At 41.2% G+C, this 18,186-nt stretch overlaps 1 protein-coding gene across 1 annotated transcript; it reads right to left on the bottom strand.

Annotated features, from left to right (window-relative positions):
* Nucleotides 1–12,034: 12,034 nt before the first annotated feature.
* LOC110309923 (toll-like receptor 11) lies at nt 12,035–17,577 on the bottom strand. The gene is made up of 2 exons (XM_021182681.2): nt 17,501–17,577; nt 12,035–14,951 (listed from the first exon to the last, which is right to left on the bottom strand). Exon 2 carries the CDS (start codon nt 14,944–14,946, stop codon nt 12,169–12,171), a length of 2,778 nt encoding a protein of 925 aa, XP_021038340.1. The 5' UTR covers nt 14,947–14,951; nt 17,501–17,577; the 3' UTR covers nt 12,035–12,168.
* Nucleotides 17,578–18,186: the final 609 nt, after the last annotated feature.

Below are 18,186 nucleotides of genomic sequence, written 5' to 3'. Positions count from 1 at the left end.
TGCTCAGAATGCCCAGGAATGTGTTCAATATTATGATTTTTATGGCCTCCAGAAAATGTAGCCTTATGCATCTGGGGTTGTTCAGAAGTTCATTAGTTTGACAATGAACAAATTTTAACAAATTTATTCTTCAGATGCTGGCACCAGGCTACACCATAAACTCAAGATTTTCCAAGTATTGGACCAAGCCACATTAATTAGGGGTTTATAAAGGCACAGAACATAATGCTACATTCTGTTTTGAAATAAATGCCTTACAGATGTCCTGGTTATTTCCAGCAAAACAAAATTTTGTTTGCAGAAGCAGAAACAATGGTAAACCTTGTTATCTATTATTGTGCATAAACAGTTTTGTTTAAGTTGTTCAAGACCAGGAAATTACATAAACAACCCTGACCAGCCCTGAATATTTAGAGTACTCATTTTGATTTATAGTTCTCTTAAGAAGAGTAACTTTTAAATATAGAGGTAACCATCACAGTAGCTGTGAACATGCAGGCACACAGTAAAATATGGCTGCCAAGTTATGGATTGTAGTATCAAAGCCAAATCACAAAAATATTTCTTTGTGGATATAAAATTAAAATAAAAAGTTGCCAACTACCCATAAACAGTTCAGTCACTCAACATAATATCTTTATGACTTGAATGTGAGGGGTACTTGGATAGCCCTCCATACTTTGGCTGGCTCAGTCAGTGCCACACAGTGGCTGCCTCAGACCGCCTTTTAAAGAGTCCACTGAGTCTCTCAGTCATTTCATAGGAGTGATTTCTGTTTTAGCCCCCTGTGCTTCCCTCTTGTACTGAGCTCACGGTTGACTTGGAGGAGACTTTGCTAATATCGTCCTCTGGATGAAACAAGAGGAGACATTATTTCCTGGTATTACTCAAAGAGTTGTTGCATATCTGTTGGGATTGAATTAGTGCAGTAATGCAGCTTATTAAAGTGTATGTTTCACTACTCACCAGAAAATTATTAGTATGAAACATCCATGCATAAATCATTTCAAAAGAGTTTAAGCTAAATGTTAGAGGTTTATTTCTGATGTGAAGAAAACAACAGTGATGAAATAGTTGGCCAAAAAAGACATCCTAGTTGGTTTTAGCTGTCAACTTTGCACAGCTGAGAGTCTTTTGAGAGAGTACCAGTTGGGGATTGATCTGGACAATATCTAATAAGTGGTTTTGATTGATGATTGATGTTGCAGGTCCAAGATTGTTGTAGATGTCACTATCTTTAGCAAGGTAAATCTGGACGGTGCAAGAAAGCTAGCTAAACATGTGCCAGTAAGAAAGTCCACTAAGAGGCATTTTTCTATGTATGCTTTATTTATCTCAGGTTCTGTCTTGATCCTCCTTATTGATGGACTGTGACATAAAAGAGTAAGACAAATAAATCTTTTCCTACCTACGTTGTTTTTTATCAGAATGTCTTTATCACAACAATAAAATCAAAACTAGAACAGAGGATGAATCTCTGGGAATAAGTTAATATTTTTATAAAAGATTTCTTTGACAACTTCATGCAATGTATTTGGATTATACTGAGTTGCCCAAACTTCTCCCAGTTCTACCCCTTTCTGCCCACTCACCTGGTATGTTCTAGCATCCTCCATTCTCCTCCCCCCACCTCCCCCTTTCTCTCTTGCCCTCACTCTCCCTCATTTTACCAAATACTGTTTGTATTAATTGATTACTCTTGAGTGTGGCATCTACCTTGGCATGTTGTAGATATACCAGAAGTCATCCACTAAAAAGAACTACTCTGTCTTTCCTAGCAGCTAGTAAACGTTGGGGCAGCGTTTAAAGTTAGCCTTTAGTAGTAGTACCATTTATCTTTTCTCCTTTTTCCTGAAAAGTGTGCCCTGCAGGCACAGTGTGGGTGATTGTGTGTTCAGTTCAGTGCCTTGAAAACACCTTACGTGACAACTGCTTTACAAGGGATATTTGCTTTTTTTGTAGTTTTTTGAGGGGGTGGGGCAATGCCTAAAGCAAACAATTATTCTTATTCTTATTTTTGATTTTAAGTTCATTCGTTTTTTTTAATAGATGTTTTCTTCATTTACATTTCAAATGCGATCCCCTTTCCTAGTTTCCTCTCTGAAAAATCCCCTGTACCCTCTCCCTCCCCCCCTCCCCTACTCACCCACTCTCACTTCCTGGCCCTGGCATTCCCCTATACTGGGGCATAGAGTTGATTTATTCCTTCAGAGGTCTTTTAGTTGTGTAGGGTAAGGCCTGTAGGGTAAGGCCTCAACCCAATTAGTGAAAACTGCCTACAGATGGTGAATGCCCTAGTCTTGGAATATGAATTGAGACCACTTGCCAGCCTTTGTTCAGATAGTGTCCTATTCTATTTCAGAAGGGAGGGTCCCTGGTTAAAAAGGTTTAAGACACTATACTGATTAAAGCATTTTTTTCAATTTGATACAGGATAGGGTCAGCTGAAAAGAGGAAACCTCAAATAAGAAAATAACTCTATAAGGGTGGCCTCTAGGTATAATGGTTAACATTACATTTAGATTACTATGCTTGAAAGACCAAAAATCAAAACCAGCTTCTAGAATGTAAACCCTTAGCAACCTTTTCCATTTTTCTCTAAGATATTGAAGATTAATCTTAAGTTGACTGATCTTTTAAAACTTGCTGTTCTAGCAAGATAGCAGTTGATAATAGTAACAGCTGTTTCTGATTTTGTAATCTCTCTTGTTTACTTTGCTCAAGGACTAGGACAACTGCAAGATAATACATTCAAATTAGATCCTGCTGACACATTGAATACATGTAATCTTGTGGGTTTTGACTTTATAAGCCTTGGACTAATATGACTAGATGCTGCATCTAGTGTTCTCTGTTGCAATCTTGGTGCCAAGAGTATCTAGCACTAGCATTTAATAAAGCTTCCTCATATTAAAATTTATTAATGGTCATAGTGAATCTCTTAAGGACCCCAGGCCCACAAGAATAGGCAAAATATTGGGATTTTTTCTTAATTGATGATTGATCTGGAAATACTAACCTAATGTGTGTAGAGCCAACTCTGGGAAGGTGGTCATGGGGTGTATAAAAGAACAAACAGAGTAAATCAGGAGGAGCATGCCGGTAAGCAGTATTTCACCATGGCATCTGCTTCAGTTTCTGTTTCCAGGTTCCTACTTTGAGCTCCTTCAGTGATAGGATGTAACTGAATTGTAAGCTGAAATAAACCTTTTCTTCCCCAAGTTGCTTTTAGTTCTAATGTTTTATCACAGCAATAGCAAACACAGACAGACATTATTGTTACTAAGTATTCTGCAGTTCTTAAGAATAATTTTCCTATAAATAGATTTCCAGGTAACTAATAGGTATTATCTTTTCCCAAGTGGAAGTTCTGGTGAAGGGTGGAAAGAACCTTGCATTGGCTAGAAGATGGTAAGTAGAGACTGTTTGTTTGACCGTAGAATCTTGGACACCAGAGAGCACATTTCTTGGAGAGTTCCCATTTTATCTTGGCAGATTTTTACCTCAAAATATTGTTTTGTGGTGCAACATTATTAAAAGTGCTTTTATTGGAAATCCATCTTTGCCTTCTTTATTGACCTTCAACAGAGATTGTTTTCCGATTTTCATTTAACACCTGGAAATTACCTTGGAAATGTGACACAGCAGATGAGCCATACTCATTGAGTCAAAGTTTATGTGACTTATAGAGCCACCAACCCTCCTTGATGACAGGGCTATTGGATCACCTGACCTTCATCTCTACTTTCAGTGCCTAAGATTGACTGGCCATCATCAGGCTAAGGCAGCAAGACAAGAGATAGCCAGAAAGGAGTAGAAAGAAAAAAGACACCAGGCTCCAGAAAGTTAGCATTTTATTCTAGGGAATGTCCCTTCAGGGCTGCTAACAAATGCTGTAGATTCTGAAGGAAAGGCCCTCAGAGGCTGCCCCACCTAGGAATCCAACTCATCTGCAGACATCAAACCCAGCCACTATTGTCTATTGTTGATGCCAAGAAGAGCTTGCGGACAGGAGCCTGGTAAAGGTGTCCCTTGAGAGGCTCTGCCAGAATCTGACCAATACACACGCTGCCAACCATCAGACTGAGTGTGGGGGACCCCAATGGAGGAGTTAGGGGAAGGACTGAAGGAGCTGAAGGGGTTTGCAACCCCATAGGAAGAACAACAATATCAACCAACCAGACCCCCCTGAGCTCCCAGGGACTGAACTACCAACCACACAGTACATATGGGGGAGGGGAGGGGCATGGCTCCATCTGGATATGTAGCAGAGAATGGCATTATCTGGCATCAGTGGGAGGGGAGCCCCTTGGTCCTGTGGAGGCTTGATGACCCAGAGTAGGGGTGAAGGAGCACCCTCATTGAGATAGGAGATAGGGGAAGGGGATAGGGGGCTTGTAGAGGGGAAATTGGGAAGGGGGATAGGATTTGAAATGTAAATAAATAAAATAACCAATGGGGGTAAAAAAGCAAACAAAGCAAATGCTATAGATTTCTCTGTGTTGTATGGCATTTTCCTCCATAAGTTCCTATAGCTAGGATAACAGGAAGTTTATTAAGGGTCCTTCCCATCAGTATAAAAATAAACAACTGTTAGAAGAGTGTAGGGCTATTGGGTGCCCCGTGTCCACTCTGCCACAGGGCTCAGGCCGCTTGGGGAGGTGGGATGCGGAAAGTTTTGACTGTTCTTACCCCACACCAGTGCCAGGCAGGTGTCAGGCTATGAGAAGCCAAAGCTGCTGGACACAGCTCCCTGGGGATTGGGGAGCGCAGTCTGAGTTCCCCGGGACTGCTGGAGCTGGCTTGGGGATCCCCTAGCCTGCAGAGAAGACTGGGCTGTCTGGTTCTCAGGGTCTTGAGCATCCAGGTGCAGCTGGAAGCCACAGAAGAGCTGAGAACGGAATGCCCCCCCCACCCCTCCTGAATCTAGCCCAGGGCGGAAGGGGAAAAAGAAGGGATAGTTCCAGCTGGGTCCCATGCGGAGGAGGGAGAGTCCTTGTCTTGTTTGGTGGGCTTGGAGAACTGAGAGGCCTTCCTTGTGATATCAGATGGCCAGCTCTTTAGACAAAGTCCTGTTACATTGCTTCCCACGGCAGATCCCGATGCGAAGAGACAGTCCATGGTTTTAAGGCATTTATTGTCATGGAGGAGAGTGGTGATAAATAAAACTGTACCCCACTTTCTCAGGGTCAGGCCTGAGGTTAAATACCTTTTGCAGGGAGGAGTATCTGGAAAGGGGAGTTTATTGGATAAGCCTCTAGACCTTTAGGTACCTCATTAAAATGGAGACCTGTCTTGAGGCTATGTGACCTGTGGTCACATCTTCTACTTCTGGAGGGGCTTGGGGCGTTGCCCTTATGTGACTGATGGCCACACACCTATGGAGAGTTGTTGCCTCGTACTCCTTGGTGTCCAGGAGCATGACCAAATGCCTACCATCCCTCAGGGCTGCCAGAGTTTCCAACCTTAGCTCAACCAGAAACCAGGCTGCCTTTCACGGTCCTACAAAACAGAACAATTTGACCAGCCGAACTGCAAAGAGAAAAGATAATCAGACAATTCAGTTGCCTGCAAGATATGCAGAGAGCCCCAGCCGGAGTGATTTTTTGATTTTTTGTTTTTTTGTTTTGTTTTTGCATTTTCTGTTTTTCATCTTGGGGATGGAGCAGCTTTTGAGTCACCCCTTCTCCTTGTAAGTAAACCCTTATCCATCCTCCTGTTATAAACCTAATAAAGCTCATTGGTTTACCAAATTGAACTTTAGTGCTATTGTTATTTTGGTATGTTTCCGGTTGCTTTTCTGGGGAGAGGAGAAGTGTGTATGTGTAAGGATTTAACTAAATTAATGATGGGAATGTTTCCCTCTGTTGGATGAGAAGTCTATAGTGGTAGGTTTTTCAGTATACACACACATTTAGAGAGAGAGAGAGAGAGAGAGAGAGAGAGAGAGAGAGAGAGAGAGAGAGTAGTGTATGTTCATATAGGTCATATATTAGGTAATTGAGTATGGATAGTGTTTTTACAGGCCACTTAGAAATCTGTCAATGATACCCATTTGACATAAGAATGGGAGGATTCTATGTGAGGAAGTAGCATTTTATGTTGGTCTGGTTTGACTGATAGAGTCCTGCTGAGTGGTTTCAAGGCATCATCCCACTGGGAAATCCCTTCATTCTTCTCTAGCTGCCTATTGTTAGACTCTACCTATCCCTGCCTCACTTTCACTCTGAGGTCCATCCTAGTTCACTAGGTTCCACTCCTGCTTGTGGGGTTCCTATTTTTCTGCACTGCTATAGCAACAGCCTTCAGATATTAAAGTTTTGAAGCCCAATTTTGTTCTCCAGGGTAACATTAAAAATGTAAGCACCAGGGGTTGACGAAACAGTTCAGCAGTTAAGAGCACTGGTTACTGGCTTCTCTTGCATAGGACTTGGGTTTGATTCCCAGCAGCCACATGATGGCTTACCATCTATAACTAGTTCCAGGGCATCTGATACCTTCTTCTGGTCTCCATGAGGCACACATTGTGGTGCACAGACATACATGCAAGCAAACTATGTACTCACACAAACTTAAAAATAAAAGTAGAAATATAAACATCAGCTTCACTATTGTGTGAATTTTAAATTGTCATATGAAAAGGTGAAGACACTTGGGTTTGCTCTAGCCCTGAGTGGAGATCTCACATTTTACACTATGCAAAGGGAGACAGGAGGGATAATTATGCCCTTAATAAGATAAAGTACTTTTCCTTCCCAGAAGTCTTCTTGCAACTGCTTCTAACAAGCAGTATCATCTCTTAGAAAACCACAAGTTAGAAATTGTGGTTTGAATGCTTAGACACCAGGGAGTGGAAATGTTTGAAAACATTAAAAAGATTAGGAGGTGTGACCTTGGTGGAGGCAGTGGTAGTCTTTGAGGTTTTAAAAACCCATGCCCAATCCAATGTGTCTCTCTGCTTGCTGATCAGGATGTAGCTCTTAGCTGCAAGCACCTGCTTGCCTCCCACCATGCTCTCTCCCATGATAGTAATGGGTTAAGCCTTTGAAACTCTGAGAATGCCTTGAATTAAGTGCTTCCTTTCATAAGAATGCCTTGGTCATGGTGTCTTTTCATAGCAATAGAACATCAAGGCAGAATTCAAAACATATAACTTATGATTTCTTTTTTTTGATTTTCCACCCGCAATCTCTCTTTCTATTTCTTTCTAGTGGCTAAAGGCTACCTATTCTTTACATGGCACTTAGGACTTTTTCACTATTTCTCTGAAGCCCCTCTTCCTTCCTACTATGTTACCGCTTGCTTAACATTCCAATCTAATTCAAGAAGTATGACTTTCTTTCTTTTCCAGCTCCCTATTCCAAGCAGCTAGCTTTTCTTGTTATTTCCTTCTTTTTATTTTCTCAAACTTACATAAAATTGCTCTCCATGTTCTGTTTGACTCTATTTCTAAATTCTTTCATTAATGAGACTAAGAACTCCCAAAGGAATCTGTTTACTCCCGTGAATACTCCCATGAAGTGGTTTAAATGAAACATTTCCTTCCCCAACCCCAACTGTATTTGAGTACTTGTTCCTGACTTCATGACCTTTAGGAATGATTAGGAGGTGTGGGCCTGTTGGGGGATGTGATCATTGGGGGACAGGATTGAGCGTTTCAAGCCTCCTACCATCCCTAGTACATTCTCTCTGCCCCGTGTTGTGGATTTTAGCTGCTGATCAAGCTTCTGGCCACCATGCCTTTGGTCAAACACTATGGATTCTAACCCTCTGTAACTGTAAACTCAATTAAATCTTTCTTTTGTAAGTTACCTGGATCATACTTTCTTATCATAGCAATAGAAAAGTAAATGATATTCCTCCTAATAATGTCCTTGCTTGCATTTTGTCATTATTTGTTTTCTTGGTCATAGCCATTCTGACTGGGTAAGATGGGATCTCCAAAGGGTTTTAATTTGTTCTTTCCCTGATGGCTAAAAATGGTGAGCATTAAAAAAAAACAAAAAACAAAAACATGCTTATTGGCCATCTGAGTTTTAAGTGTCTGCTTATCTCACTAGCCTGTTTATGGATTGGATAATGGGGTATTTCATGTGTAATTTTTTCATTATTTCCTCCTACCCAAAGAGTGAAATCTATTGGTTACTGGAGATATGCCACTATCGACTCTCTTAAGGGTTAATCCAGTTGGGCCAGACAATTACCCCGCCAAGGAATCATCCCCAGGGAGGCTGATTCTTCCTCCCTAAGCCATCCTAAGGAAATGGGATGGGTTATTTCCCTAATGAGACAATGTACTTTTCCTTCCCAGAGAGCCCTGTCCTTAGTGTAGTCACAAGCACACAGCTTTTATTAAGTCTGTCTGCTTTGCTGAGTTACTCAGAGAAACAGCTTTGCCTTGTCTTCTTTCTATCATTTTGAATCACACTTTCCCTGACACTCTTCCTCACTCTTTCCCTGAAGCTGCATGTTCTTTTTGTCATGGCCATTTGTCTGCAATTTGGCTGTTGGTTTACCTCTACAGCTGAACGTGCTGGCCTAACTAAAAAGGGCATTTCCCTTACATTCCAGTTCCATCTCTCTCCATCTTCCTCTCTCAGGCAGCTGCTGGAATTTACTGCTTGCCTTTCCTAGATTTTTTTCTTTTAAACTGTAATAGAATTTTCATTTAGCTTCTTTTAAGTGTCTGTTCTTAAACTCTTTTAACAATCAGACTAAGATCCTCAAAAGAGAACCCTGATTTCTCTGGTGATAACATCATTAAATCTGGTAGACTCTTTACTCTTGAGGTTTCTAGTAGCATAATTTCTCAGATCTTCCTGGTTTTCTTTCTTTCTTTCTTTCTTTCTTTCTTTCTTTCTTTCTTTCTTTCTTTCTTTCTTTCTTTCTTCCTTCCTTNTTCCTTCCTTTCTCTCTCTCTCTCTCTCTCTCTTTCTTTCTTTTGTTCTTTTGTTCTTTCGTTCTTTCTGGTTTCTCTCCATAGTTCTTCTAATTTCCTGACTTATACTCATTGGTGATGTATTAGTGGATTTTAATTGGTTTTAAGGGTATTTATTGCTTTTTAAATGAATATTTTCATCTTTTCTAGTCAGCAGATTGTACTTCATTTCCAATCCATTGACTTATTAATAAATGATGTCATCTAGGTTTCATAAACATTTTGAATATGTCAGAATTCATTCAACACTTTTTTCCCCACAGTAATATACCTGTACACAATTGATTGTGACCATTGTTAACTTCATTAACCTCTCTTATTACCTTTCCACTTCTGATGACGGGTCTTCTTTCAAGTTACTCTTATGTCTTTGTCTGACTCACTGTTTTGTACTGGATGGATAGTGGGTTATTTACTGGAGCATGAACAACCTACCAATGCAACATTTCTGAAGTTAAAGATGGTCTCTCCTTAGCAACCATTAACTGACAACACTCAGCCAAGCATGGCACCTCATGAGCTCTTCCCTTCTTCCAGGATAGAACATTGCACAGCTCAATCTTGTGCAAATATTTTTTGCCATAATATATGCATAAAGGACCTAGAGAGCAAAGGGAAGTAAGAAAAAATACATGTACATAAAAAAATAAGATTTTTTTTTTTAAGGAAAAGGCTCTGATATGACATGGTAAGACAATGGTAAGACAATGAATTTCCACAGATAGCACTGACTTTGTTTTCTGTTGGGTGCCTTTTGCTGGACATGTGACCTACCCTTAAGAGCAGTTTTTCCAGTGAGACTCCCTTGGAGGAAAATAAATTTTTATTTTCAAACTGTTATCAGTTTTACATTGATCCAGAGTTAGGCAGGGGTGGGGTGTGAATGGTGGCATGTGTCTACCTCTTTCTGTTCTAGAACCCCATCTGGTGAAGATCTGTGCAGGTACTGTGTGTGCTGCCTCAGCCTCTGTACCTTCACATGTGCATTAATCATGATGATTTACAGGGCAAATTAAAAATGGGGTACAGGGCTTAACAGAAAATTCTCAACAGAGGAATCTCAAATGGCCAAGAAGCATTAAAAGAAATGTTCAATGTTCTTAGCCATTGGGGATATGCAAATCAAAACAACTTTGAGATTCTATCTTACACCTGTCAGAATGGCTAAGATTAAAAACTCAAGTGACATCACATGGGGCTGTCTCTGATTCAGACTCTGTTGCCTGCCTTTGTATCCTTTTCCACTAGCTGGTCTGTGTTGTCTAGCCTCAGTGGGAGAAGATGCACTTAGTCCTATGTGACTTGATTTGCTGGGGGTGAAAGGGTGGGGGGTGGGAGTGTACCATGTGGGATTTCCCCTTCTCTGATGAGAAGGGGAGGGAGAAATGAGGGAAAGGAGATGGGAGGATGGGACTGGGATAGAGGAGGGAAGGGGACTGTGATTGGGATGTAAATTGAATGAATGAATGAATGAATGAATGAATAAATAAATAAATAAATAAAACAATTTAATGCAGATACAATTTACCATTGGGACTGAGCATGGGGATCCCTATGGAGGAATTAGGGGAAGGACTGAAGAAGCTGAAGGGGATGGAAGCCCCATAGGAAGAACAAGAGTATCAAGTAACCTATCAACTAACCAGACCCTTCAGAGCTCCTGGGGACCAAAGAACATACATGTAGCATACCTATGTAGCAGAGGACTGCCTTGTTTGACCTCAGTGAGAGGGGATGCACTTAGTCCTGTGGAGGGTTGATAACCCAGATAAGGGGGATGCTAGTGAGGTGAGGTGGGACTGTGTGGGTGAGGTGGGAGTGGGGGGAGCCCCTTCTTAGAGGCAAAGGGGATAGCAGATAGGGTTGGGGTGCTTGTGGAGGGGTCTGGGAAGGGGGATAACATTTAAAATGTAAATAAAATAATAAAAAGAAAGAGAAACATCGATTCTAAAAGAATAAAATATAACAACCTTATTTATTTATTTATTTATTTATTTATTTATTTATTTATTTATTGTGAATGTATAGACCTGCATGCCATGGTATGCATGTGGAGGTCAGAAAACAGCTTGTAAAAGTTGATTCTCTCATTCTATCAGGTATGTCCCAGGGATTGAACTCAGGCCATTAGGCTTGTTGGCAAATTCCTTTACTTGCAAAGCTATCTCTTTGATCTAAAGTGTTTTATTATTTTTGAAAGATAATTTATTGTTATCATAAAATGATACATACTTATTAAAACCTAGCAGAAAAGTATAAAGAAGTTTTAATATATTATAGAGCTATTCTAGGTCCCTTGATAATTTGCATTTCTAGTCTTCCTTTTCTTTATATATATATTTTTTTCAAGTATGGATGTATATGCCATTTGTCAACAGTTTCATTTAATATTCTACTAATAATACGTTAAATCTTTTTTCCATAGTACTAAATAACCCTGAGACTAGACCATCTTATTTTTGTAATAACATCTGGTCACATTCATGCCTGAAGCCTGGGACTTAGTTTGTGAATGACATTCCATTTTTGTCATTGTACTTCTATTTGGAATTTATAGTTGTAGCAAAATGTCTTTGAATCTGTGAGAAGAAAGTGAGAGTACCCACCTTTGCCATTTGTTTGAAGCTGAAACATAATAAAAATTGATAGCAGAAGAAGTAAAGTGAGATTCAAAACTAATAATATGTGATCTGAGCTAGGAATCTAAGTCCTGTGCAGATTTCAATTCCCCTTGAATAATACACTTTAAAACAACAGATTTGACTCATGTAATCCTCTAAGTGTGAAAAACTTGAGTTAGAGGAACTGACTATTGGACACTGGATGAACTGAAAATACCATTTCAACTCAAATGACTCATCGATTCTATACCTATTCTGGAATTGCACATTTTACCAAACAAGTGTATATTTTGCACATAACAGAGGCAGAATGTATTTATTTTTGAAAAACTTTGGAAAAACGTACACAGGATTGCACAAACCACTTTGTATACATGTCTTGTGTGGTGAGCAGTATCTCATGCTGGAACACACTAACAGGTAAGAGAATAGTTTTCTGAATGACTTTTTCCCTTCCTGGATTAATATTTTTCAGTGTTTTAAAAGACTTCCCTCCCAGTGGAATTTAATATATCATTTTGCCCCCTTGGTGAGTCCATGCTTTAGTGATGAGAGCACATTCCCTCTGCTGCTGAAAGGATCTTCTGCACAACAACATTCCTGCAGTCCTTAATCTCTTTCTTGACCAGCTTTGCTGAGCCGTCTCTTCAGTTGCTCACAGAAAGTGTTCCACTCCACTTTCCCTTGGGACAAATCAAAATAGTCCTCCTTCTGGAGCCAACGGGATAGGCGATGGTAACTATGGAGCCTCTGCCTATCAAGGGGCTCCAGAAACAACAGCAGGAGATGAGTGGTCTCAGGCCTGGCTACCAAGTGGTAAGTGGCCAGTCGTAACTCTAGATTGCACCAGGGACTTGCTAAGGCCTGTCCTGTGAGCACACATAGGGTGGCTCTGCTTTTGCCCATGCTGGCAATCATGGATTCCATCCTGTCATTTCCAATCCCAAAGTCCCTGGCAGGCAGGCACAACCTCAAGCCTTCACCTTCAGGAGGGGCTTTCTCCAGAACTGGAACCAGTTCTTCCAGTACCCAAGCTTGATCTTCCTCACAATAGGATATAAAGACATCATAGTTGAATTGGCCTCTGAGTCTATGTCCACATAATTTCCACCAACAAGTGTGAAAGAGTGTCCAGAGGTGATGAAGGCAGGACCATTTAGGACAGCTAATCAGAGGAAGGATAATCAGCAGAAGCAGCAGAATGAAACTGGTGAGAAAGCCCCAAAACTCAGTACCATGTGGACAATTAGTAGCAAGGAAGGAAAATAGTAGAGTTTTGGAGTAGTCTGAGGCATTAGCTATGCAAATGGATTTTTCCAGCCCATAAACAAAAGTGTTTGGGGCCCGTGTAGCCCAAGACTCCAGCCAGGAAGCTTCACACTGGCAAGTAAAGGTGACATCTGAGAAGTAAACATACTGAGGCATCTGAGGAATTAACTCTTCGAGGTTGCTGTTCATCTCCAGCGCCCTTTCAGAGTTGAAGAGCAGTAGTTTGAGGTCCCGCAAGCTCTTAAAGCTGGACACAGAGAGGTTCCTGAGATTCAGGTGGCTCAATGCCAGTACCTGTAACTGAGGCACCTCCTTCAATAGCATCTCTAGCTTAATAGTACTTGACTCATAGAAAAAGTTAAGGTACCCCAGCTCTAGCACACGTAGCCTGGGCATCCCAAATAGATAGAGGTCTACTGCATAGCTGTTTTCACACCAGATAAATAAGTGCTCCAGAAGAGGAAGCTGTTGTGGGAAGAATCTCTGAAGTTGACTGGTTGAGAAGGTGAAGCTGTAGCCACGCAAGGTGAGGCGACGCAGGGAGGGAAAACGAATTGTGATGTTGTCTGGTTTTAGTAATAGAATGGAAGTCTCTAAGGTAAGGTTCTCCAAGAATAAGAATGGCTGTCCACTGGGAATCATAAACTGAATACATGTTTCTGCTTGTATTTCTAAGCTAAGGAGTGTTGGGAGCCAGGGAGGATATATGTCCAGCATTGGATAAGAACCCAGTTGTAGATGCCTTAGCATCTTGGGACCCTGAAGTTGTATGCCTACGATACGCTCTAAGTAGGTGCCCAGAAGGTTCAAGGTAGTCAGAGCAGGAAGATGAGAGAGCCAGCCTGGTTTGAGTACTTTAATTTGATTCCAACTTAAGTCTAGTGTCCTCAGCTGCCTCAGTCCCTGCAGGCTTTCATTGGATAAACTAGAGATGTTATTGCCACTCAACCAGAGCTCCTGGAGCTGTGACAGAAGGGAGAAAGCCCCATGGGGCACATCACAGAGTTGATTGTGGGACAGATCTAGCACTTTTAAGTTTGTGCTAAAGAGTCCTGGAAGCTCCAAGATTGGGCCAAGCTTATTCATAGATAGGTTGAGCTTCTGAAGCTGGGGTAGAGTATGTAGAAACCTGATGGGAAGTGTTTGCAGATGGTTATCATGAAGGCTAAGGAATTCCAGGGCTTTATAACCTGGGAGTTCTCCATTTTCCAAGATGTTTTGGATTTGGTTTTTCCCAAGGTCAAGTGCACGAAGCTCAGAGTGGCCAGTCAAACTTGCAGGCACTTTTTCTATCCCTGTTCCCACAAGGGAGAGGAAGTGCAAGTGGAGCAGTCCTGAGTCTGTGAGATCAAGTGCTCTTAGTGGGGTGCCATCCAATATTAGGGAATGGAGTGTGAGTCCATACAAGTCTCTGACACCTGCCTGCTTCAGCTGAAGGTTGTAAGATAAATCCAGCGTCTCTAGAAAGGGTGCCACTGGTTTGTTATTGGGTGTAGAGGAGGTACTCAGCAGAAGGTCTGGGAAGAGCCTTTGAAGGTCCTGCAACTTTGTCAGACAGCTATTCCTCAGAGTTAGATGCCTAAGACTAGTTGGCAAGTAGATGCTTTGGCTATAAGTCAGGCAGTATCCTTGAAAGGAAAGACTACTAAGGGATCTGAGAGACTCTAAACAATTTGGAGAGAGGAACAAACTTAGGCAACAGGGAGCATGATGCTCAAAAAAAAGGTATTGTAGCTGGTCCAGCCCTTGAAAAGTCCTAGATGTGACACTGGTTGTACCCAATTGCAACCTTAGAAGCTGTAGGGAGTAAAATCGAATAAAGGCCTTAGCTGGCAGAGTAGGAACTATGCCCTGGAGGCAGAGTACCTCTGTATTTCTGGGCACTCTTTCTAGGGTCTGATTTAAGTTTTTAACATTAGAGCAAGATGCCAAAAGGTGCAGTCCTGGGGCTGAGGTACAGAACGGGATGTAGTAGGAAAGGTTAGGAAATAACAAGCTGTCTGCTATGATGCAATCAGGGATGGTCCATGCCCAGCCAGTCAAGGTAAGGCTCACCAGAGTCAATAGTATCAGAATGAGGAGAACAGAGCAGAACTGATGTCTTTCCATCCTTGGCATTGATTCTAGAAAGAGAGAGGGATAGAATGTGGTAACAACTTATAGTGATGAGTAATCCCAGCCTGGGCCTCCTAATATGCTTAACATCCCTGAGATTTAGAGACATATTGGAAAATATCCCTTTAATCAAGATATTAGTGACACATTTACCAAGCAGAGAGTCAAGCCGTGGCCAGTGATGTATGACTCCAGCAGGTAGGAAACCAGAGAAAACAGAATCACAGGGCTACAGGAAGCCCAGAGAAGCCTGTGATGCTCCAATCTCCCTCTTAGGGATAACTGGCTCAGGCTACTGAGTTTATTGGAGGAAGCCATCATGCAAAACTGCTACATCCATTCCAGTAGTGACTTGCTTGGCAGGTCTAAAAACCTGGAAGCCGTCTTGAGGCAAAGAGTTTCAAGGAAACTCAGCCTCCAGGAACCTTGGCATTCCCATAGCTCAAATGCCCCAGATTTGTCCCTGCAATATTGTGGAGGGTCTTGCATGCTTTCTTACAGTATTTTACTGGATAAGAGATAGAAATCTCAGGGCAAGCTTAGCAAAGTATACTTAGAATCTTCATTACAGCCAGGTATAGCAGACTACATTGCATATTAGAAGCAAGTTGGTGAATTCTTCTGACAAATGGAGATTCCCCACAGATACTTAAAAGAACAGCCAAGTTATCTTCATATGCAATAATTTATCAAGGCCTAGGAAATAGGGGGGTTGTGGGTATTGCATTATTCATGAAAAGGTCATCTAGAGCAGAACCCCCCTGGTGCTAGCATTCACAAGGCTCAAAGGAGTAGCACAAATTGTGACTAGGGTGTGAAATCCTTACATGTCATTAGCTGACCCTAAGCAGAGCTGTTCTATCTTTACTGTAAATATTACCTGGTTCCTATAAGTTCCTTTGAAGTCCTTCCTTTATTTTGTGTTAGGTAACTTCAATGTACTTTGCCTACTGTGACATCCTACCCCTTTGTTTTCTGTATTATATAAGACTGGTGTTCACTTTGTGACAATACACTCAGATGCAACACATTCTCTCCTGTCATATCTGTTTGTCACTCACCGACTCCTTTGCCTACTTGCCACGAAAGACCCGTTTCCACACAGATAGGAGACCCCCCCAAAAAAAGGGATAGTCTGCGGCACAAAACAAGGTAGAAAACTGATTTGCTCATTAGAGAGTAAACTGGAAAAGGGAACCATGCTACTGACACACTTATATCTGAAAAAAATTCTTAGCCATGTGACAATGGTGGGCTGTTGTCCTTCTTTACTAATAAGGCTAAATTACATGTCTTAGTTAAAGAAGCAGAAAGTGCCAGATATGAAACTATAGTCAGTGTTTTTCCTACCAGGATAAATGGTCTGATTTAAACATTCAGAACTAAGGAAATATTTCAGCTAGATTTTAGAGTTGAGTTTAGAGAGACAATATTCAAAAATATTTCAGGTAAAATATTCAAAGAAAATAAAGAAAGTAGGCTAATAAAATACAAAGGAAATGATATCTTGATACCTTTGAGCCTAGAGTCTAGCACTAGGGTTGTAGGGTGGTGGTGATAGTGAGTTGACTATGTTCTCATTATTTGTGTCTCTTCTCTCATAGGGAGAGGCCTCTGAGTGACCATTGTTAAATTAGTGGTCATGAAAGTCCCTGAAAGGTTTGGAAGAGACAGGAGAGTAGTCTGTTGTTCTGGGTATTACAGGAACCAGTTAGTCACAAGTGAAGGGCACTGTCCTATTAAGTACCTCTGCCCTTGTGCAGAGGATTAGCACAGAGTGCCATGGACTCCTCTACTTTCCTTTGGTTACTGTTTCTCCTGGGTGATAACACATTGACTCTGGAGGCATGTAAGGATATTGTGTCCGCGGGCCTCTGTCTGTCCCTGTCTATCTCTGTCTGTCTCTGTCTGTTTTTCTCCTTCCTGAGCCTCAGATTTCAGTGAAGTTCAGAGGAGCCAGAGAAGAGTCTGAGACTTCATCTTCTAAATGGCATGGCCTCATTGAATATGCTCTTTGTTGATCTTATCCCATCTTTCTACAGCAGAGGGAGGTTTCTTTTTTTTTTCTTTTCTTTTCTTTTCTTTTCTTTTCTTTTCTTTTCTTTATCTTTTCTTTTCTTCCTTCTTTCCTTCCTTTCTTTTGAACCTTGAAGTGTCAAATAGTGTACCATGGTTATTTAAGCTTTCTTTTTCTTTTTAGTTTATCTAGGATGAATTCAGGGACTGGAATAGATCTCAGATCAGGAAGACACAGTGATTTTGGTACTAAGAGCCTGGCACTATAGAAGTATGGGTATGATAGCAACTTCTGTCTCAAGTTATCAGGTTTAATATTATACCTCTGACAGACATACATAGATTGTCCAAGAACTACTATGTCTCTCGTGGTCACCTTAGTCCAACTGTCCAGAGATTCTTCCTGGCCACCACTGGCTCTGATCTTTGGCTTTCTCTCAAGAGAATGAGATGCTTAGTTGTTTCCCCTTTTCCCTGCTTGTGTCACTAATGCTTATCTGCCTTATTCAGAAAATCCTGTTATTAGGACAGCATTTCTTACCTTAGAGCATGGGGTGGTGGAGACAGATTCAGGTTCTCAAGAGGAGTTTTCTTTCATCTCCCGTAGTTAAAGAAGAAAACCTTCCTCTTCCCTCCACAATGGTGGCTGCTCTGCTGCACAGAAATATGTTATTGGTGATAGGTGGGGAGCTCTAGGGAAGAGAGAGTGCTTAGTTAATTTTAGAAAAAGTGGGAAATGACTTCTTCTTAGTCTCTTTTTCTTTCAGTTTCATGACTTCCTCTTTCCTAGTACACTCCATACGTTTCAGTTCTCACATTTTGTATCACATCCTCCCAACATCTGAAAAAGCAGTCTTCATTTTACTGGACCATTCTGTCTCTTAAAGTAAGGGAGGCTCATGCTTTCTGCCATTTCTACCCTTCCTTTGTCTTCAGACTACTGTTACTAGAGGGATCTCAGGTGCCTTTGATGTGATGCTCAGATCCTTCCTTGGTCAAACAATGAATAGAACTGGAGTTGAATGACATGGAGTTGAATAGACATGGAGTTGTAGGAGTGAAGATGGTAGTGAAAGTACAGAATCCATTGCACAGGAAATGTTGGCTCCAGCAAGCATGCAGCCCCAAATCTGGTGAGGTTCCACATATTTTATTAACAAAAGGCAATGATGAGTTTTCTGAAGGAGTAGGTCTTTATTTGGCTGCTAGAGGTAATTTATTTGTTGG

This window comes from Mus caroli, chromosome 14, assembly GCF_900094665.2.
Source record: "Mus caroli chromosome 14, CAROLI_EIJ_v1.1, whole genome shotgun sequence".
Classification (NCBI taxonomy): domain Eukaryota; kingdom Metazoa; phylum Chordata; class Mammalia; order Rodentia; family Muridae; genus Mus; species Mus caroli.
This window is presented reverse-complemented; position numbering and strand designations above follow the sequence as displayed.

Coding starts and splice junctions, on each gene's coding strand:
- LOC110309923 (XM_021182681.2), bottom strand. CDS start 14,946: ATGCCAAGGATGGAAAGACATCAGTTCTGCTCTGTTCTCCTCATTCTG.